The sequence below is a fragment of the Meles meles genome, chromosome 19 (genome assembly GCF_922984935.1).
Source record: "Meles meles chromosome 19, mMelMel3.1 paternal haplotype, whole genome shotgun sequence".
NCBI lineage: Eukaryota > Metazoa > Chordata > Mammalia > Carnivora > Mustelidae > Meles > Meles meles.
In genome coordinates this window covers 35,841,428-35,863,820 of record NC_060084.1, presented here as the reverse complement: position 1 = coordinate 35,863,820, position 22,393 = coordinate 35,841,428, and the positions used below count along the sequence as shown (strand labels likewise).

General features: G+C 38.3%; 1 protein-coding gene across 2 annotated transcripts in view; it reads right to left on the bottom strand.

Moving 5' to 3' along the window:
* LOC123930681 (UPF0547 protein C16orf87) overlaps window positions 1-21,249 on the bottom strand; it is a 32,003-nt gene extending 10,754 nt beyond the window's left edge. For both annotated transcript variants that reach the window (XM_045986879.1, XM_045986880.1), the window contains exons 1-2: window positions 20,884-21,249; window positions 13,975-14,071 (exon numbers count right to left, since the gene is read on the bottom strand). In XM_045986879.1, the coding sequence (XP_045842835.1) occupies window positions 13,975-14,071; window positions 20,884-20,949 (163 nt within the window). In that variant the 5' untranslated portion in view covers window positions 20,950-21,249. The remainder of the gene's footprint in view (window positions 1-13,974; window positions 14,072-20,883) is intronic.
* Window positions 21,250-22,393: the final 1,144 nt, after the last annotated feature.

Sequence of the window (22,393 nt, the reverse complement as noted above, 5' to 3'; positions counted from 1 at the left end):
TTTATCTCCTTTTGTTGTCTTCTCCCCCAGGTTCTTTCTCATCTTTAATATTACAGCCCTAGACCTCTGACCTGAGCCCTCTTCTCTCACTTACATTCTGTCAAGATAATCCATAGATCCAAACATTACACTCTATTATTTATGATGGTTCCAAAATTTATACTTTCAACTCTGGCCTCTTCCCAAAGTTCCAGACTGCCTACTTGACAGCTTTACTCTAATATCTTCCAAGTATTTCAAATATATCAAAAAATCACTCTTGTTTTTCCCTTCTCCAAAGCTTCGTTATATTAGTAAGTAGCACCACCCAGTTGCAAAAGCCAAATAATTTGTGATTATCTGTGACTCAACCTACTATTTCTTGTATCCTCACAAATGTCCACAGGTACTCCTTGCAAAATATATCCATAATTTCTTCATCTTTCTACCTCCATGGACAACGTCCAAACCAAATATGTTTCCTACATAGCTGCCAAAGCTATCTTTAAAAAATTCAAACTGTAGGTTTGAAGGGTGGCTCAGTGGGTTGAGCCTCTGCTTTCAGCTCAGGTCATGATCCTGGGGTCCTGGGATCGAGCCCCGTATCGGGCTCTCTGCTCAGCGGGGAGCCTGCTTCCCCCTCTCTCTCTGCCTGCTGCTCTGCCTCCTTGTGATCTCTCTCTGTCAAATAGATAAAATTAAAAATTTTTAAATAAAGAAAAAATTCAAACTGTATAGCTCCCCTTCTAAAATCTTTCATTACCTTTCATTGTATTTAAAAATAAAGTCAAATTTCCTTACCAAAGACTACAAGTGTCTATAAGATCTGACATTTTCCTCTCTCTCCAGTCTTCTCTCATACTGCAACATTTTGTTCACTATATTCCAGACATGCCTTCCTTTTAATAAAACAAGTTCCTTCCTCCCTTAGGTATCTGCATTTACTAATCCTTCTGCCTAGAGTTCTGATCCCAAAACTTTTAATGAGACTACTTATTTACTTCAAATGTTGATTTATAGGTTACCCTCCCGTGAGTCTTACAGCCCAAATTACTTTTTATAATCTAATATTATAATCTGTTATTAACTTATATGTTCAATCCCTCATTAGAATATAAATTCCATGAAAGCTGAGATGCCCCTGTCTGTCTCATTCTCAGAATCTAGGACATTATCTATACATATTAAGTAGTGCTGAATAAATAAAATCAGACAGAGCACATGCATCTACCTCCCCCTTTCTAGAAAATCCCACTGAAAAGAGAATAAACATGGGTAAAATGTAAAGAGAAAAAGGAAAATAGATCTGTACTGATGGAAACAAGGATACTATCATGCACCTGAAATTACAGAATTTCATTCAGCAATTGAGCAAGTTCACAGATTCTGATTAAGAAACCAGAACAGTAGGGGGCGCCTGGGTGGCTCAGTGGGTTAAAGCCTCTGCCTTCAGCTCAGGTCATGATCCCAGGGTCCTGGGATCAAGTCCCGCATCGGACTCTGCTCCGCGGGAAGCCTGCTTCCTCCTCTCTCTCTGCTTGCCTCTCTGCCTACTTGTGATCTCTCTCTCTGTCAAATAGATAAATAAAATCTTTAAAAAAAAAAAAAAAAGAAAGAAAGAAACCAGAACAGTGGGGCACCTGGGGTGGCTCAGTGAGTTAAAGCCTCTGCCTTCAGCTCAGGACATGATACCAGGGTCCTGAGGTCAAGCACCACTTTGGGCTCTCTGCTTAGCAGGGAGCTTGCTTCCTCCTCTCTCTCACTCTGCCTGCTTCTCTGCCTACTTATGAGCTCTGTCAAATAAATAATTTTTTTAAAAAAGAAAAGAAACCAGAACAGGGGGCACCTGGATGGCTCAGTCAGTGAAGCCTCCGATTCTTGCTTTTGGCTAAAGTCATGGTCTCAGGCTTGTGGGACTGAGCCTGGTATCAGGCTCTGTACTCAGTGGGGAGTTTGCTTGAGATTCTCTCTCTCTCCCTCTGCCGCTCCCTGAGCTCTCTCTAAAATAAATAAATAAATCTTAAAAAAGAAGAATGGAAGAAACCAGAAGAGAAGACACTACGATCCAAAATAGAAACAAAAGATGGCTCCTATAGAAGGGAGAGCTGTTCTTCCCCAAAATACTCCCAGGACAGAACAAAAAGTACAATAAGGGAGAGCAGGCCACAGAGTGATCATCAGAATACCTACAAGACTACTGCACAGAAAATGATACAAGGAAGTAAAGCTCTCAGGAACCAAGCAATGTTCGAAGGAACTGTGAACCTCCAAAACATAGACAGAAGACACAAACAAATGACAGATTCTCATAAAAATGAAATAATATAAGGAATGTCACATTCTATCCCAGGATGAAGCTTCCCTTATTTTGGTCATCATGGAATTCAATAGTGTCTCCCAGCTCATGTAATTTATACTCAAAAGTCTGCCAATAAGCTCCTCCCAACTATACACTGAAGAGATCTATGGTCAAAATAGACTTTTAAAACAGTGTAGGATAGTCGTGCAAGTTATCTACACTGATAAATCCTTCATTTATAAATAGCAATAGGCAATTAAGGATTACCAGCAATTTAAGGAAAATAGAAAGTGTAATAGAGAAGGAACAAGTTAAAACAGGAAGAACAAACATAGTTCAAGAAACACGAAAAAAATAGGAGCGCCTGAGTGGCTTAGTTGGCTGAGTGTCCTGTCCAACACTTGGTTTCAGCTCAGGTCATGATGTCAGGGTTGTGGGATCCAGCCCCACGTAGGGCTCGGTGCTCAGTGTGGAGTCTGCTTGTTTCAGTCCCTCTGTTCCTCCCCTATCCTCTCTCTCTTTCTCAAATAAATACATAAATCTTTAAAAAAAAAAAAAAACAAGAAAAGATAATCTTAAAACATTCTAATGCATACCTTCAGAGAGATCTGATTAGACTTTATATCATTAAGAATAAGATTCTCTTGCAAAAACAGAAAACTCAATCCTAAAATTCATATGGACTCTCAAGTGATCCGAAATAACCAAAAGAATCTTGAAAAACAATGTCAGAAGTCTCACACTTCCTGATTTCAAAACTTACGACACAGCTACAGTAATCAAAAAAGTGTGGTACTGCCATCTGACAGATACATAGACCAAGAGACTAAAATAGCCCAGAAATAAATAAATCCTTGAATATTTGGTCAAATGATTTTCAAAAACAGCACCAAGATGATTCAAGGAGAAAAAGATAATATTTTCAATAAGTTGTATTGGGAAAACTGGATATGCACATACAAAAAAAAGTATAACTGGACCCTTATTTTATACCACATGCAAAAATTAATTCAAAATAAATTGAATACCCAAATATTACAGCTAAAACTATAAATTGTTTAGAACAAAAAGAAGGGAAAAGCTTCATAACACTGGACTTAGCAATGATTTCCTGGATATGACACTGAAAATACAGGCAACAAGAGAAAAAAGAGACAACTTGGATTTCAACAAAATTGAAAACTTTTGTGCATCAAAAGACAGTATCAACAGAATAAAAAAAGGCAATTCATGGAAGGGAAAAATATTTGTAAACATTTATCAAATAAGGGATTAATATCCAGAATAAAAAGAACTTCTACAACTCAGTAACAATCCAATTCAAAAATGAGCAAAGAATTTGAATAGACATTTATCCAAAGATGACAGGCAAATAAAAAGATGTTCAATATCACTAATCATTAGAGAAATGCAAATCAAAACTACAAGTTATCACTTCATACTGATTAGAATGGCTTATCAAAAGCATATAAAGTAAGTGTTGATGAAGATGTGGAAAAACTGGAAACTCTGGGCACTACTACTGATAACTTAAAATGGTACAGCTGCTGCGGAAAATGATATGGCATTATCATATACATAGAAATACCATAACATCCAGCAATTCCACTTCTGGGCATATATACTAAAGAAATGAAAGCAGGAAACTGAATAGATATTTGAACAACCATGTTCATAGCTGCATTATTCACAATAGCCAAAAGGTGAAAGCAACTCAAGTGTCCATCAATGTATGAATAAACAAAATGTGATATATACGTACAATGAAATATTAGTCAGAAAGGAAATTCTAACACAAGCTACAACATGGATAAAGTCTAAAGACATTATGCTAAAGGAAACAAGTCAGACACAAAAAAATAAATGTAGTATGATTCCAAATAGGAAGTAACTACACTAGTCAAATTCGGTACAGAAAGAATAGTGGTTGCCTTGGAGCAGTGGGGAAGGGGAATGAAGAGATTATCGTTTAATGGGTATAGGGTTTCAGTTTGGGAAGATGAACATAGTCCTGGAGATTAATAGTGGTAATGGTTAGGTACACAATATGAATGTACTTAATGCCACTGAAGTGTACATTTAAGATGATTAAAATAGAGGGTGCCTGGGTGGCTCAGTCAGTTAATTCAGCTCAGGTCATGATCCCAGGATACTGGGATCAAGTCCAATGTTGGGCTCCCTGCTCAGCAGGTCGTCTGCTTCTCCCTCTCCCTCTGCCCCTACCCCCTGCTCTCTCAAATGAATAAATAAAATCTTTAAAATTTTTAAAATACTGATTTTATGTTAATTTACCACAAAAAATATAAAAAAAATAAGATTCAATGAAAAAAGAAGAAATCAGAAAACAAGATGAACTGCTCAAAATTACAGTTAAATAATGGACTAAGCTAAATAATGGACACCTCTGAAAGACAGAATTATAGCTCTAGAAAAGGAAATCAATGAAATTTCCTGGAGCCCCAAAAACAACAACAACAAAAAGAGAATAGGTGACACTAATTGAAGGAAAGATCCAAAAAATCTAATATTCATCCATGACATAATTATTATCTACCCAATATTCATTCCCCCCTCTTCATTAAGAACAGAATGTTCTGATCACAGGGGCGATGGGTCCAGCTAAAATACATACATTCAAAGACCTCCTTGCAGATGAAGTGGCCATGGAATTTTGTTCTGGCCAATGACAAGTAAGCGGAATTGGGTAAGATTTCCAACACAATTTTTTTAAAGCTAGAATGTCCCTTTGTCCCTTTGCCCTTCCCTCTTCTTCCTGTTGGAATGCGTAAGGAATGCCTAGAGATACAAGAGCTACCTGATAACACTAAGGATGAAAGCCAAATCTCAGGACAGAAGGAAGAAAGGGAACCTAGGTCCTTGATGATACTACCGAAATCACTAGTCTTGTAGTGCCAACTTCATCTTTCTTCAATAAATAGTGAAAAAACCCCACAAACTATCTGTCCAGTCCAGTGTCAGTCTCTGTGGATGGTAATCCTGATGATATCATCAAACAAGTATGCAATCAGCATGCCAGGAGGAAGAGAAAAAGAGAATGGGGAAGAAAGAAATAATAGGTAAAAATTGCTCTAAACTAAAGATTTGAGCCCTCAGATGGAAAGGAAGAATGAGAATGACATTTAAATGTGAGTATAGGGGGGGCGCCTGGGTGGCTCAGTTGGGTAGGTGGCTGCCTTTGGCTGGAGTCATGATCTCAGGGTCCTGGGACTGAGCCCCGCATCCGGCTCCCTGCTCAGCGGACAGCCTGCTTCTCCCTCTCCCTCTGTCTGCTGCTCTGCCTACTTATGTTCTCTCTCCATCTCTCTAATAAATAAAATCTTTAAATAATTAATTAATTAATGTATGTATGTATGTGAGTAGTGAGTAATGAATGTATGTGAGTACTTGGGCTCCCAGGTGGCTCAGTTGGTTAAGCGTCCAACTCAGTTTTGGCTCAGGTCATGATCTCAGGGTTGTGAGATCTAGCCCCACAACAGTACCCATGCTCATGGAGGAGTCTGCTTGGGATTGTTTCTCTCCCTTCACCCCTGCCTCCCCCCGCAACTTGCATGTGTGCACACACATTCTCTTAAGATAAGTAAACAAACAAACAAATAAATGTGAGTACAGAGTAAAGGCCTTCCACACAATGGAAAACAGGAAATGTATCACCACATACTTTCTATGAAAAAAAATTTTCCCAGGTCTGAAGAAACTTTCTGGAAAATTTATTTCAGAAATAAAAACACATGAGTTAGGAAAAAAAAATGGTACTGAAGAAAAATGGGATTATCCTAAGAGTATAAAGGAAGAAAATCAGAGTATAACAGCTACACACCAGACCTCAAATCAGTCAGTCTTTTTTTTTTTTTTTTAAGATTTTATTTATTTATTTGACAGAGAGAAATCACAACTAGGCAGAGAGGGAGGCAGAGAGAGAGAGGGAAGCAGGCTCCCTGCTGAGCAGAGAGCCCTGTGCGGGACTTGATCCCAGGACCCTGAGATCATGACCTGAGCCGAAGGCAGTGGCTTAACCCACTGAGCCACCCAGGCGCCCCCAAATCAGTCAGTCTTAATCAGAAGTCAGAAGATTCCACAAAAAAGTCTTAAAAATGAATATACTCATCATTATATAAACTACATGATCAAAAACGTAAAAGTACAGGCACAGAGGTAAACAAAGGTATGCATTCTTCCACCAAAGGCCAAAAAAAAAAAAAAAAAAAAAACCCTAAAGCCATGTCCCACATATGAATGTATAGCAATTTTAAGTGATTAGTGTTTTCTGAAATAGTAAAACCAAACCTTTATTGCCAAGTAATTCAGAATTTAAGTTTAATCACTGGGTTTAAAATACTACTGACAACTGGCAATAATCATTTCACTTTTTTCTCTTAACTAAAAGTGAGTATGTCATTTATAGACTTCTTGGCTTATTTATCAGTCTTTGCTTGTTAACTTATCTTAGACAATAATTTGAAAAGTAAGTTTAGGTTCATTTTTTTAAATTTTTTTCCTTCCTCCAATTAAAGATGAGGAGGTTTGGGGTGCCTGCGTGGCTCAGTGGGTTAAGACCTCTGCCTTCGGCTCGGGTCATGATCCTAGGGTCCTGGGATCGAGCCCCACATTGGGCTCTCTGCTCAGCGGGGAGCCTGCTTCCTCCTCTCTCTCTGCCTGCCTCTCTGCCTACTTGTTATCTCCGTCTGTCAAATAAATAAATAAAATCTTAAAAAAAAAAAAAAATGAGGTGGTTATTTATCTGACTAAACTTAATCTAAAACTCATATCCATTGAGAAACATACAGTTAAATATTAATAAGCTATTGAATTTCTTACTGTTTTAAATCTTTTTTTCTTACCTTTAGAAGAAGTTTTTTTTTTAAGTTTTTATTTATTTATTTGACAGAGAGAGAGCACAAGTAGACAGAGAGGCAGGCAGAGAGAGAGAGAGGGAAGCAGGCTTGCTGCTGAGCAGAGAGCCCGATGCGGGACTCGATTCCAGGACTCTGAGATCATGACCTGAGCCGAAGGCAGCGGCTTAACCCACTGAGCCACCCAGGCGCCCCTAGAGGAACTCTTTTATGAACTAGTATGTCATTTAGAATTTCAGCTTACTTTTTCTTTATAGTTTTTAAAATTAAAATTTTAGAAGGAAAAATGTATACCCATAATTATTAAATGCAAAATGGCATCTTTGATATCACAAAACACCTGGAATAGCCATCAGAAAAAGACAAATTTAGGGATGCCTGGGTGGCTGAGTTGGTTGTGTCCAACTCCTGATTTTGGCTTAGGTTGTGATCTCAGGCTGGTGAGAATGAACCCACCAGCAGAGGAGGCAAACTGCGTGCTCAGCAGGGAGTCTGCTTGTCCCTCTCCCTTTGCTCTTCCCCCGGCTCTCTCTCAAATAAATAAATAAATAAATAAATAAATAAATAAATAAAATCTTTTTAAAAATGGAAAGAAAAAGAAAAGCCAAATTTAAACAGTTGGAACAAAGCAGAGTTTGTTCTCATCAAAAACTGTTTCTGGGGGCGCCTGGGTGGCTCAGTGGGTTAAGCCGCTGCCTTCGGCTCAGGTCATGATCTCAGGGTCCTGGGATCGAGTCCCCTATCGGGCTCTCTGATCAGCGGCGAGCCTGCTTCCCTCTTTCTCTGCCTGCCTCTCTGTCTACTTGTGATCTCTCTCTGTCAAATAAATAAATAAAATCTTTAAAAAAAAAAACTGTTTCTGTCAGAATTTGGTGACTGATCAAATATTTGAACAGTGCTCAGGTTTGGTCTATAGTATGGATACTCTCAATTTTAGGAAATACAGTATTTCCTTTAATCCCTTTTTAATTTTATATTTTATCTTTTTAAAGATTTTATTTTCAAGTAATCTCTACAACCAAAGTGGGACTCAAACTTACAACCCCAAGAACAAAAGTCATGTGCTCCACTGAATGAGCCAGCCAGGAGCCCCTTCTTCAATCTCTTTTTATTTTTTATTTTTATTTTTTAAAGATTTTATTTATTTATTTGACAGCGAGAGAGAGAGAGAGAGAGATCACAAGTAGGCAGAGAAGCAAGCAGAGAGAGAGAGAGAGAGGGAAGCAGGCTCCCTGCCGAGCAGAGAGCCCGATGTGGGACTCCATCCCAGGACCCCTGAGATCATGACCTGAGCCGAAGGCAGCAGCTTAACCCACTGAGCCACCCAGGCGCCCCTTCAATCTCTTTTTAAAGAAATTGCTTCAGGGTGCCTGGGTGGCTCAATGGGTTAAGCCACTGCCTTAGGCTCAGGTCATGATCTCAGGGTCCTGGAATCGAGTCCCACATCAGGCTCTCTGCTCAGCGGGGAGCCTGCTTCCCTCTCTCTCTCTGCCTGCCTCTCTGCCTACTTGTGATCTCTGTCAAATAAATAAATAAAATCTTAAAAAAAAAGAAAGAAATTGCTTCAAATTGACAGTTTAGAACTTAATCTCAAGACTATTTTTTAAAAACTTAGGCAAACACTCAATTTAGAAATGAAATCCCTCATGAACAAGACAGTCAATTTTTAAAAATTTATCTCCATTTAATACTGGCCTCCCAAAGAGAGTAAAAGAAACAGCACATACCTAGCTCATTTGGCAAGCTGTCAAAGAATTAATAATTGCCTTGAAGTTCTAGGGCTCCTACAAAACACTGAGCATTTCTTAATACAGATTTATTTGTAATACTCATCTCTTCTGCTCATCAAAATTAAAAAACTTTTAAAAATCCTTTAATTTCCATAATAAATTTTATTTCAATTTATTTTCAGCTAGATAAAGTTTATACAGGTCTAGTGTGCTAACTCCCTATTTCTACTGCATTATGAAGATACACAGAACATATTTGAAAAATGTGAGTTTTGAGCAATTCAAGCTTAGGTAAATTTGACTTGACAGCTTATTTTCCTCCTACATGTCACAAAGTTACAAAAGAAATTTCAACCCACTGAAATTTAAAATTATCTTTTATAGCTTTGATTTCACTTTTAAAATAAGTGCAATCTGAACTTTACAGATGGCTCTCTTTCTTGTTTTAAATGTTTAATTATGTAAGTAGAAGTCTTCCTTGATTCCTCCTTTGTTATTAAGTGATCTATCTATCCATTTATGCATTACATGTACAAATAATTTTGTGGGGTCTTAAAAGCAAATGGAAAATAGAATGAACATACGAAACAGCAATTCTAATTTGGATATTTATCCAAAGAAAATGAAAACACTAACTCAAAAAGATATACGTATCCTATGTTCATTGCAGCATTATTTACAATAGCCAAGATATGGAAACAACTTAAATGTCTGCTGATGGATGAATGGATAAAGGTAATGTGGAGTTTTATTCCATAAAACTGAAACCTTGCCATTTCTGAAAACATGGATGGACCGTGAGGGCATTACGTTAAGTGATATGTCAGACAAAGAAAGATTAAATACCATATGATTTCATTTATATGTGGAATCTTAAGAACAAACTAGCTCATAAATAACAGAGAACAGATTGGAGGTTGCCAGAGGTGAGGGTTGGAGGGGGAGGAGGTGGTGAAATGGGTGAAGGGGGTCCAAAAGTACAAAATTCTAATTATAATATTAATAAGTCATGATTGTGTAAAACAGCATGGTGACTATAGTTACTAATACTGTACTGCATATTTGAAAGTTGCTAAGAGTAAATTTTAAAAGTTCTCATTACAAGAAAAAAAATTTTGTAAAACAAAAATGAATTCATGCAAGTACTGTTTTATGTTCTTCCTTAAATTAACTGTTTTAGAGATTTTTCCATGTCAGTACGTAAAAATCTGCATCATTATAATTAGCACATACTGTTGTTCCCTAAAAGATGTACCCTATTTAATCATCCCCCTACTGATGATATTTGGTTTAACTTTCTATTATAAACAGTGTTGTTTATAAATCCTAATAAATATTTCATGTGTATTAAAAACAGTTGTATCTTGAGGATACATACTTGTTGGCAAAATGTCTAGATTCTAGGTGTTGTGCATTTCAAACTTTTAACAACTACGGTCAGAGTGTTCTGCAAAAAAGTTATGCTGATTTACAACCTCACCACTAGGATGAGACTTCGGATTCTGCCATACTCACAAAAGCACTTGGAAATCCTTTACATTTTTGTCAGAATATGGGTAAAAAGAATGGTATTTTAATTAAACTGCATTTCCCTATTAGGGAAGCTCATTATCTTTCCAAATATATATTATCCATTTTCATTTTTCTTTATAAGTTCTCTAATTAAAACGTTAGTTCTGGATCCCACTGACAATGTTCAAGTACTTAATATAACCAGAGATATTAAAAATTATGTACTCAATCTCTCACATACTACAAACTATCCAAGGCAAATCCTACTTTTAAGAAATTTAACTGTAGAAATGAATTTTTTTAAAGATTTTTATTAATTTATTTGACACAGAGAGAGAGATCATAAGTAGGCAGAGAGGCAAACAGAGAGAGAGGGGGAAGCAGGCGCCCTGCTGAGCAGAAAGCCCAATGCGGGGCTTGATCCCAGGACCCTGAGATCATGACCTGGACCAAAGGCAGAGGCTTAACCCACTGAGCCACCCAAGCTCCCTAGAAATGAGTATTTGAGTACCTGTAACATACTAAACTTTGTTTACATTAGCGATATTCATCTGCATATCATCTGGACTTCAATCCTCTAAGGCTTAAATTATAAACCTATCTTATACTCAAGTAAATAGCAGCTGCTCACAGAGGTTAATTAACTTGTTAGAGAGTAACAAAACTGGAATCTGAATCTGTACCCAAGGTTTCCAACCCCCATGTCTGTACTATCCCAAACTGTTCTCTAGGCTTTGAATACTCTTAACCCTTCTTAAAACCCTTTCCTCCTCTAGTTTCTATGGCACAGTCTACTCCTGATGTTCCTCCATTCTTTTAAATTATTTTTTCTGTTTCTTTCCTGGTTCCTCTTCCAGGGAATTTTTAGGCTTTAACGTCTCATCTTTAAGGTCTCAAGACCACTCTCAATAAACAACAGAACCTGAGGAAATTCTAAATATAAAATGACAATGAACTGCTTCTTACTCATCACCATGACTTATGTAACACCACTGTTCATTGGCTGTTCTCCTACAGCTGACATGTACATGTACATCTTCTCAGTTGACCTAAACTCCCTATCAACCTCCACCCTTTAAGACTGGAGTTTGCCAGAGTTTAGTTGCTGAACTTCCCACCCTACCAACCCTCTGGGCACAAGCTCATCCATTTCTATGAGATCAACTACCAACTATTCACTGACAACTCAAAAGATTTATCTTCAGTTGAAGCTATTCTCTAAGCTTCAGACTATATGCCTAACTGGGGTGGGGGGGGGGGGCGATCCACATGGATGGTATTTCCTAACCACACCCAAAACTTAATTCTTCATCTTTCCCTCTTCCTTTTTATATTTCCTTTCTAACCAGTAATCCAAGTCATTGGGAATAATTGTAAAATTCTTCCCTCTGGTTCAAGTGAATCTGATTCCTTAATATTTGCAGCATCTGTCCCTTCTCTCTGTCCTTGTTGGGTTTCTTCTTTACCTCGTTTCTTACCTGAATCATTGGTATATAGAAGGAGCTTGAAAATATTTACTGAATAAAAAAATAAACATATTTGTCCTGCTAAGGACAAGAACCGTGTCTTACTCATTTTGGAGACCCAGAACTGAGCCACCCAGATATCTACTGAATGATCGATCATTCAGGCTTCTCATACCTAAATCAAACACTTAGGGAATAAGACCCAGAAATCCATTTTTAACAAGCTCTCTGATTCCTATATAGTTAATCCAGCCAAGTCTTTATTCTCATGATGAAAGGGAACAAACTCAAAGAGAGAAATGGAATTAAATAACTTTCTTGCCACTTCTATACAGACCAAGGATAAAGAGACCTCTCACAGACATAATTTTTGAATCATCTGCTACTATAACCTAAGCACTAACTCAGCATTCTCACTTAGTTAACATACTATAATAGCTCACTTCTATCTTGTACACACAATAAACTATTCTCTAGACAGCAGCCAAAACAGAATTTCTAAAAGGCAAATCAGAGCATGCTACTTTCTCCTCACCCCATTCCACATTCTAGGAATGGTTTATACTCATATTTTAAGAAGAAAACCCAAAACTTCTTACTCTGGTTTATAAAGCCCTACACAACCTGGCCTCTGCCTTTCCCTCTGGCCTCATCTCCCACATTCCCCTGCTCTTACTGTCTACACTGCAACCACACAGGCATTTTAGTTCCTAAAATACACCAAACTTTTTCCAGCCCTAACATTTTTGCATTTGCTATTTCATCTGTCAAGGATGTTCTTCTCCTTGATCTTATCATGGGTAGCCCCTTGTTTCAATTCAGCCTCAGTTTAAATGTCCCTTCTCAGACAGGCCTTTTCCAACCACTCAATCAAAAGTAGCCTTCCAGTCACAGGCTAGGACAACAATCTATTTTAATTTCCTACAAGGCGTTTATCAAAAGCTGGTATTCTCCCTGTTTATTTGTTTATTGCCTATCTCATGCCCACAGACTGTAAGCTCCATAACAGTAGTGAACCTGCCTTGACAGTAGATTCATTCATTCCTTTATGCTCAAGGCTTGAACAGTGCCTAGCATGCAGCAGATACTCAAAATTTATTTGTAATCAAATTTGGAGATCATTACTGTTCTGATTTTATCTAAGGATAAATAACAAAATTTCATGTTTTTAAATTTCAAAATTTAATCCATCAAATAAATCCAATTTGTCTACATTAACGGGAAAGCAAAATTTAAAAAAAATTTTTTAGATATTCTAAATCAGATAATTATTTTTAAAAAACCAATATGTCTAAAAATTATATTCACATAAATCAAGTTATATTTTTCCAGTCATTAGTTCAAAAAAATATTTTAAGTCATTATAAAGTTTACTAGCACAGAGGAGGATAAAACCAAATGTCCATCAACCAGTGAATGGCTAAACAAATTGTGGTATATCCATATAAAGAACACTACTAAGCAGTAAAAAGGAATTAATTCTTACTGATATACACAAAGATATGGCTGAATCTTAAATTATGCTCAATGAAAGAAGCCAGGCAAAAAAAAAAAAAAAGAGTACAAACTATATGATTCTATTTATATATAAAGTTCTAGAAATAATGACAGAAAGCACCTCAGTGGTTATCTGGGGGTGGGGGTATCCAGGAGAGAATAACAAAGGGGAACTAGAAAACTCTGGGGAATGATAAACATTGTTCACTATCTTGATTGTGGTGACTGGTGAAATCATATGACAAAACATATCAAACTGCATACTTTAAATATGTGCAATATACTGAATGTCAATTATACCTCAATTAAAAATTTTTTATTTTTAGAAATCAGATCAGATCACTCCCTCGCTTAAAACCCTTCAATGACTTTCCATCTTCCAATAATAAAAAACAGAAAATTTGCTGTAAGATTTATCATTATAAGGGAGTTAACATTTAAATGGAATGAAGAGCAAACTAATGTCATAAGCTGGTTACCAACAGCTAATAAAAACCAAAGGCATATTTCAATAGGTTTCAATTTTTTAATTCAAAAAAGATGTAAATAATATATTCACAAAAATTCATTTTACACTTCTAAATCAAAAAGCTAAATATGTGGTAAACTCTCACAATTACCTGTAGAAGGTGGTGATTTCTCTGGGTGTTTTGCATTTAAAAGTTTTCTGCTAATAAATATATAACCACAGGGACACGATTTACATGCAACAGGAACCTGCATAAAAATAAGAAAAAGTGTATTATTTTTTTTTCTATTAAACTTTTCAGTGTTTATGTAGTCTTCTGAATTGAATGATAAATTACCAAAGCAGGAATCATAGACTGATTTAAACACCACTTCCTTACTCAAATTGAGACTGGTATTGTGTCCTGTACATCTTCACATTCTCCTAATGCTTTATAATACCATATATATAGAAAATGCATGATAGCGGCACCTGGGTGGCTCATGGGTTAAGCCTCTGCCTTTGGCTCAGGTCATGATCTCAGGGTCCTGGAATCCAGTCCCACATCAGGCTCTCTGCTCAGCGGGGAGCCTGCTTCCCTCTCTCTCTCTGCCTGCCTCTCTGCCTACCTGTGATCTCTGTCAAATAAATAAATAAAATCTTAAAAAAAAAAAAGAAAATGCTTGATAAACATGTGCTGATGGGAAAATAATAACAGAATCAGAACAAGGAAAAATATGTGGGAAAAAAGTAGTATTTCCTAAAATATCTGTTTGACGGCAGTTTATTAGCACCAACTGGAAAAGGGAGCATGGCTGGGAAGTAATTAAAGTAATTCCAGAATAAAAATGAGGACCCAACTGGAAGAGTGAGAATGGAAATAGAGAAAAGGTAGATGGACCAGACATTTCAAAAGGGGAAAATACTTCCACTATTTTCCCAAAAAGAACAAAAGCATTAATTTGAAAAGATATATGCACCTTTAGGTTTATTGCAGCATTATTTATAACAGCCATGATATGGAAGCAACCCAAGTGTCCATCCATACATAAATGGATGAAGATGTGAAACACACACACACACACACACACACACGGGAATATTACTCAGGGAATATTACTCAGACATAAAAAAAGAATGAGCTTTTGCCAGTTGCAACAACATGGACAGATCTAGAAAATATTATGCTAAGTGAAGTATGTCAGAAAACGACAAATATGAAATTATGAAATCTAAAAAACTTATATATATGAAATCTAAAAAACAAAACTAATGAACAAACAAACAAAAGCAGAAAACAGACCCATAAATACAGAGAACAAACTGATGGCCCCTTGCGGAGGGGGTGGGTTAGGGGAACAGGCAAAATGGGTGAAGGGAGTGGGAGGTATAGGTTCCTAATTATAGAATAAGTAAGTCACTGGGTTGAAAGGTATAGCACAGAAAATACAGTCAATGGTACTGGAATAGCCTTATATGGAGACAGATGGTAGCTACATTTATCATGAGCATAGCATAACCTACCTATAGGATTGTCAAAACACTATGTTGTACACTTGGAACTAATGTATGCCAACTATACTTTCCTTAAAAATTTTTTTTAGGGCGCCTGGGTGGCTCAGTGGGTTAAGCCGCTGCCTTCGGCTCAGGTCATGATCTCAGGGTCCTGGGATCGAGTCCCACATTGGGCTCTCTGCTCAGCGGGGAGCCTGCTTCCCTCTCTCTCTCTGCCTGCCTATCTACTTGTGATATCTCTCTGTCAAATAAATAAATAAAATCTTTAAAAAAAAATTTTTTTTTAATGGAAGATACTGAAAACTACTCTGGTTCTAATAGGAGAGGATAATTACCACTAACAAAAAAAGAGTAGTTTACAACAACTACTTTGTGGGACAAAAGTATAGCACAAACAGAAGAGAATGTAGGAGGAGTCAAGATCAAGGATCTTTTAGTCTCAGCTCCAGGAAGAACATTGGATAAAACTTAAGCTTTTCAAACTTACGTTTCTAAATGTGTACATTACAAGTAGCTCCTTTTTCTATTTCAAGTCTATGATTTTTCAAAAGCCAAATGTCACTAAAAATCATTTTTAAAATGTTTTGATTTCTCCACAATCATTTCACTCATATTAACTTTAATGATCCTTAAAATCAAGACATGTTCACGAAAATCCAGAAATTAATCTCAACAAAAAATACTCACAGAATACTTTATGGTCAGAAAATTGCAATTCATCTTTTAAGATAAATTTCATTTGCCCACTGTTCTGCTTGTGTAAAAGTTTAATTACAATTATAAAGCTTTTTATCCAGGGTCGCCTGTGTGGCTCAGTCTGTTAAGTGGCTGACTCCTGATATTGGCTCTGGTCATGATCTTGGGGTCCTGGCATTGAGCCCTGTGTAGAGCTCCATAATCCGTGGGGAGTCTGCTGAAGGATTCTCCCTCCCTCTCCCCCGACCTCAGTGCACGCTCTCTCTCTAAACTAACTAAAATAAATAAATAAATAATAGTAATAATAATAAAGCTTTTTATCCATGTATGTAAAGAATGCTTCACAATCTGAAATATAAATACTTGATCTAATTAAGCTAAATTAATATTTTGGCAGAATTCTTTTTCTTTTCATAAAAACACTGAACAAAGGATCTCTATTTTGCATTTAAGAAAAATAACAATGACTCCTATAAAAATAATAAAACTCCAGATAGGTCAATAGCATGCTTTATTAAAAATGTGATGAGATTCTTTCATGCCAGGACAGAAAATGAAATGTTACATTTTTTAATACTGTAAAATGTACCCAAAATAGATGTTTGTCATTTTCAAAATTTCACATCTTCATAGAAACTAAACTCGAAGGTACTGACTCATTTCCTTTATACTTACACACATTATTAAGGACATTCACTGTAATATAAATTGTTTTAAATTACTGTTACCCAAAAAACACAGAGTCATGATGTTCTTATTCAAAAGATCCTTTGCTACTTTGCAAGCATTTTCTTCCAGCTACTAAAAATGAACAAATTTAAATTTAGGTCTCTGTCTTATACACAAGAAAAATATATCAACACATATCCTAAATTAACAGAGGGCTGCACTTAAGTATCTGAGACATGTACATATGGCTTTGGGATGAAAGAATGCACAAACACTAATTGATAAGCTGATTTTCACTCCTTAGAAAGTGTTTTATGATCAAGAAACATATATGTGCCTGAGCTGAGTCACCCAAATAAAATTTTAAAATGGAAAGCTCCTTCTCTAAATCCCAACTCTGAAAAAAATACAACCAACCACATCACAACCCAAATCCTAGAAAAAGAATTATTAAATAGGGTGGACTTCAGTAATATTAATCTCTTCACAGTATAATTTGGTTTCAAACAAAAAAAAACCCTATATTTCCTTCAAATTTCAGTTGTAATGCCAACAATGACACTAACAAAAGTTCTAATGCTATACTCTTAGGGTTTTGAAACAGGGGGGGAAAAACCCAAGGTTTTGTTTATTGATGACTTATTAATAGTTCATCAATTTATTCCTTGAAAAGTACATTCAGGTTGTTTTTATGTTTACAAGTAAAACAGCTAAAAACAAGTAAAAGGTTAAAAAAAAAGGGTTAAGGAAAAAGTGCAAGAAACCAGATCCTGGTCTTACATTGTTTCACTGATTCTTAAAAAAGTTTAAAATAACCACATTATAGAGAACTCATTTACATTCTTGCTGCTAAGACAATCAAAGTGACCTACAGCAGACATATTTGCTACATAACACATAAAATTTCCTATAAATGGAAAAAAAAAGCTGCTCTATTTTTAAAAAATTAAGGCAAAAACAGAAACACACACGAAAGATACAGGAAAACTAACAAGAACCTTGAATATTACTACATACAAAATGGTTCAGTAATTTGAGCTACTGCATGTGAAACCTCTCGAAAATGAAAAGTATTGTGGTTTAGATGTTTCAGAATGGTATTTTCAACAGAGACATGTAAAGGAGATGTTATAAAACAACTGAAAATCTAGTTCTTTCTTGTTTGCTGATCTCTGTACCTGTTTTTAAACCTACACACACAGACACAGAACATATCTAAGTCTATTTAAGTGGTGCAATCTCCTCAAAATTTAAAGATTTTACATACCCTTTTATGTTTATAAACTATTCCTAAATTCTATTTTAATATTCATCAAACAACTTAGAATAACAGTAATCTAATGATGTTTTAAAAAATGACTTCTGCATTATAATTTTTTTTAAGATTTTATTTATTTATTTAATTGACACAGAGAGAGACAGCGAGAGAGGAAACACAAGCAGGGGGAGTGGGAGAGGGAGAAGCAGGCTTCCAGCTGAGTAGGGAGTCCGATGTGGGGCTCCATCCCAGGACCCTGGAATCATGACCAGAGCCGAAGGCAGATGCTTAATGACTGAGCCACCCAGGTGCCCCTATAATTTTTTTTTCTTATTTATAACTACAAAGAAGCTTGTACTCTCCAATAATTAGAAAATTAAAATTAATCTTTTATTTCCTTCAAACCAGTCACTTTTAGTAAAAGATATATCAATTTTAAGAATCACCAAAAGTTTTAGGGATGCCTAGGTGGCTCAGTTGGTTCAGCCACTGCCTTTAGCTCAGGTCATAATCCCAGGGTCCTGGGATCGAGTCCCATTGCACTCCTTGCTCAGCAGGGAGACCGCTTCTCTCTCTGCTTCTGCCTGCCACTCTGCCTGCTTGTGCTCTCTCTGACAAATACATAAATAAATAAAAATCTTAAAAAAAAAAAAAAAAAGAGGGGCGCCTGGGTGGCTTAGTGGGTTAAGCCTCTGCCTTCAGCTCAGGTCATGATCCCAGGGTCCTGGGATCAAGCCCCACATCAGGCTCTCTGCTCAGTGGGTAGCCTGCTTCCTCCTCTCTCTCTGCCTGTCTCTCTGCCTACTTGTGATCTGTCAAATAAATAAATAAAATCTTTAAAAAAAAAAAAGAATTGCCAAAAGTTTTAATTAGTCCTATATTCTCTTGAATATTTACAATAAAGAACAAAACCAACATTCAAAATTATGTAGTAGCTTGCTATGGACTGAATGTTCCCCCCCTCCCAAAAAATTCCTATGTTTAAGTCTTAACCCCCAATCTCAAGGTATTTGGAGGTTAGATAATCAGATTTAAAGTCATGGTGGTGGGACCCCTATGACAGGATTAGTGGCCTTATAAGAAGGGAACCAGAAAGCTCTCTCTTTGCCAGATCTGGGACTTCCAGCCTCCAGAACTGTGAGAAAATAAGTTGCTATTGTTTGAGCCAGTTAACCTATGGTATTTTGTTATGGCAGCTGAGGGAAAGGGAGAACATATTGTGTGTGTATAACAAAATTAATGTATGTTTATAAATAAACTGCTGATCACAATTTGTTGTACAGTTACAGGGACTCCTAACAAGTTTATTGTCCTTTCCTTTTTCTTTAACCAGGATATTAAAAACAGGTTACTTTTCCCAAAAGATTACTTTATGCCAAGTAAAACAAGGTCAAGATTTGCAGTAACTTATGCCCTACAGACACTGGAATACATAAAGCATAACATGTCAACCTTATACTTCAGCACAGTTAATTGGAACAAATGGAAATGATTTAAATATTGATACAATGTCCTGCAAAGAGACCTAAATCACAAAGTCCATTTTTCTTAGAATTTAACAAATTTAGTTTATGTGGTAAACTTAGTCAAATGGTAAGAATGGAAGTTTAACTCTACTTCAGAAAACATAACTAAATTGTTTTTTACTGCATATTCAATAAACTCATAACATCAATAAACTCTAATTCTCCTTGCACAATCTTCCTTCCTTGAATTTCTACCATACCCATAAAAGATACTGAATAAAACATGTAACATTTTCATTTACAAGATTTGATCAAGGTACAAGATTGCTCTTAAAGACTGTTCCGACATCAGCACGCTATTTTTAAAAAAGTCTCCAGCCATTTCAAATTACTCCTGATTTAAAGAAAAAAAAAAATTAAGGGGGAGGAGAGAAGTATTCATTTTGAAAAAATTCTCTCAGTGGAAAAGAAAAAAATCACACCCAGAGCTGCACACTGGCATGAAATAAGGGCCTTCGGATGGTTTTGAGAGTTTTAACTCAATAGGTTGTAAGGAACGTCCACTATTCCAGTAAAGAATGAGGCATGCATAAAACTAAGAAACTGTAAAATGAGATTTTTAAATTACAACTATGACATTATTAATTTTGTGTAGAAAGAAGTCATTTAAATTTCATGAAACTACATATAAATTTTTAAAAAGATCATGGAGCAGAAACGCCAAATTTTTAACAGCGGATACGGTGGCGGGTGCGGGAAGTGAGGAGAGTCGAGAAGGAAAGGGCTTCAATGGGGGCGTTATTCAATAATGTTCCACAAAAACAATGTAAAGATCCACGATTATTTCCGTCAAAAATATAAGAAATATATTTAGGAGGGAAAATGTCCAAATTCACCTAAACTTCAAATCATTGATAGCGGTCCCTTTTGTCACATTTAAGCGTCCGCCCAGGTCGCGGTGGAACAGTTTTGGGTTCACAGTATACATCTGATGGGAACAAAGCAACCCTGCGTGGCAGGAGGGGCTTTCGGAGCCAGGAGCTGGAGCCTGGACTCGGGAGTCGGGAACACTGGGCATTCTCGTCGCGGCAGAAGGGGACTGAAGGGGCCGTGTTCGTCCACTTAGGCCATGGCCCCCACACTCCCGCCGCTGTCACCCAGAGCCGGCCAAGCGACTCTGGGAGGCTCCGGACAGGGCGCCCGGTTCGCTCCAGACAAACCCACGCCTCCCTCCCGCGCCACGGGCCGCAGGACACACACAGTTGCCCGGCTAACGCCTCCAGGTGGGGACCAACCACTGCGACCCCAGGAGTCCCCCTTACATCCCCTCGGCTCAGCCCGGCCTCCCACCATGGACACCGAGCCCAAGGGCCAGACCACCCGGCGAGGCGGCCTCTCCACAGCCAACCGCCGCCGACAACGGCCGCCCGCCCGCGCACCCGCCCCGCCGGCCCCCGGGCCGGCCCCGGGCGCCCACCTGTTGGTCGCACTCGGGGCACGATTTGGTGGCCATCTTCACTTTCTTGGCTCTAGTTGCAGACATGCTCTTCTCCGGCGGCGGCGGCGGCGGCTGTGGCAGTGGCTGTGGCGGCGGCAGCTCCGGCTCCTCCGGCTCCTCCCCTCGTACCTCAGCGGCCCAGCCTCCACCCGCCCGGTCCCCGCGGGCCAGACCGAGGCTTGAACGGGAGCGCGCGTGTGTGCGCGAGCCCGGGCGGAGCCTGAGAGCAGCGGGGGCGGGGCAAGGCGTGCGTCCGCCGCGGCCACGGACCTCTTGCGCCTGCTCCGCGGGACCTCGAAGCGCGCTCCCACCGGCGCCGCTCAAGTCCTCGAGAGCGTCCGGATTCTCAAGAGAGACCTCCTGAATTGTCCAGCAGCACGGTTATAGCCACGCCTTCTCACGGCCCCGCGGACGGCGTGGGGGCGTGGTTGGGGCGGGACTCGGCCGTAACGGGCGTCAGGTTTGACCAACGAATGCACAGAAGGGCGGGCCTGGTACTGGGCACGCCCTCTCCCGGGGAGGAAGGAGAACGTGAGTGAAAGAGGTGGAAAGGAAAGTGCTTACCCAGGTCCTGGCATTTAATACACTTAAGTAAATGTTAGCAACTCTAATCCCTGAGGAATTGTAATAGACACCTGCTGAGTCTGCTATATACCAAGCCCTAGACTCGACATTAAGACATAAAATTCAACGTTAAGTCAAATATTTATTGAAGAAAGGCCAATACTGCCAGACAAATGTAAATACTAGGAAATGCCCGCCCTCAAAAAATATCCAGACTACTGTGGTACATGGCCTACCTAGAATACAGCAGAACTGGATTGTTGATGGGAGGATTAAATCGGTTGACTATTTAGAGCTGTATATAAAAATTTACAAGCTGCCTTTGGCTCAGGTCATGATCCCATGGCATCAAGCCCCACATCGGACTCCTTGCTGGGCAGGAACCTGCTTCTCCCTCTCCCTCTGCTTCCCTGCCTGCCAATCCCCCTGCTTATGCGCTCACTCACTCTCTCTCTCTGTGTCAAATAAATAAAATCTTAAGAAAAAAAAAATTATAATCCTCTTTGTCTTTTTTTTTTTAAGATTTTATTTATTTATGACAGAGAGAGATCACAAGTAGGCAGAGAGGCAGGCAGAGAGAGTGAGAGGGAAGCAGGCTCCCTACCGAGCAGAGAGCCCGATGTGGGACTTGATCCGAGGACCCTGAGATCATGACCCGAGCCGAAGGCAGCGGCTTAAACCACTGAGCCACCCAGGCGCCCCTAATCCTCTTTGTCTTTGACCTAGCCTTATAATCTAGCAATTCCGCCCTTAAGAATCTGTGCAAAAGATATTTTCCACCTGTACTCAAATCCATTTGTGCAAAGATGATGTGCTTTGTGGCACTGCTTGTCAGAGCAAAATGAGAAACACCCCAGATGTTCAACAACAAATTTCTTGAGCAAGTAAGATATGCATACAACAGAATATTGCTGCAGCTCTTTAA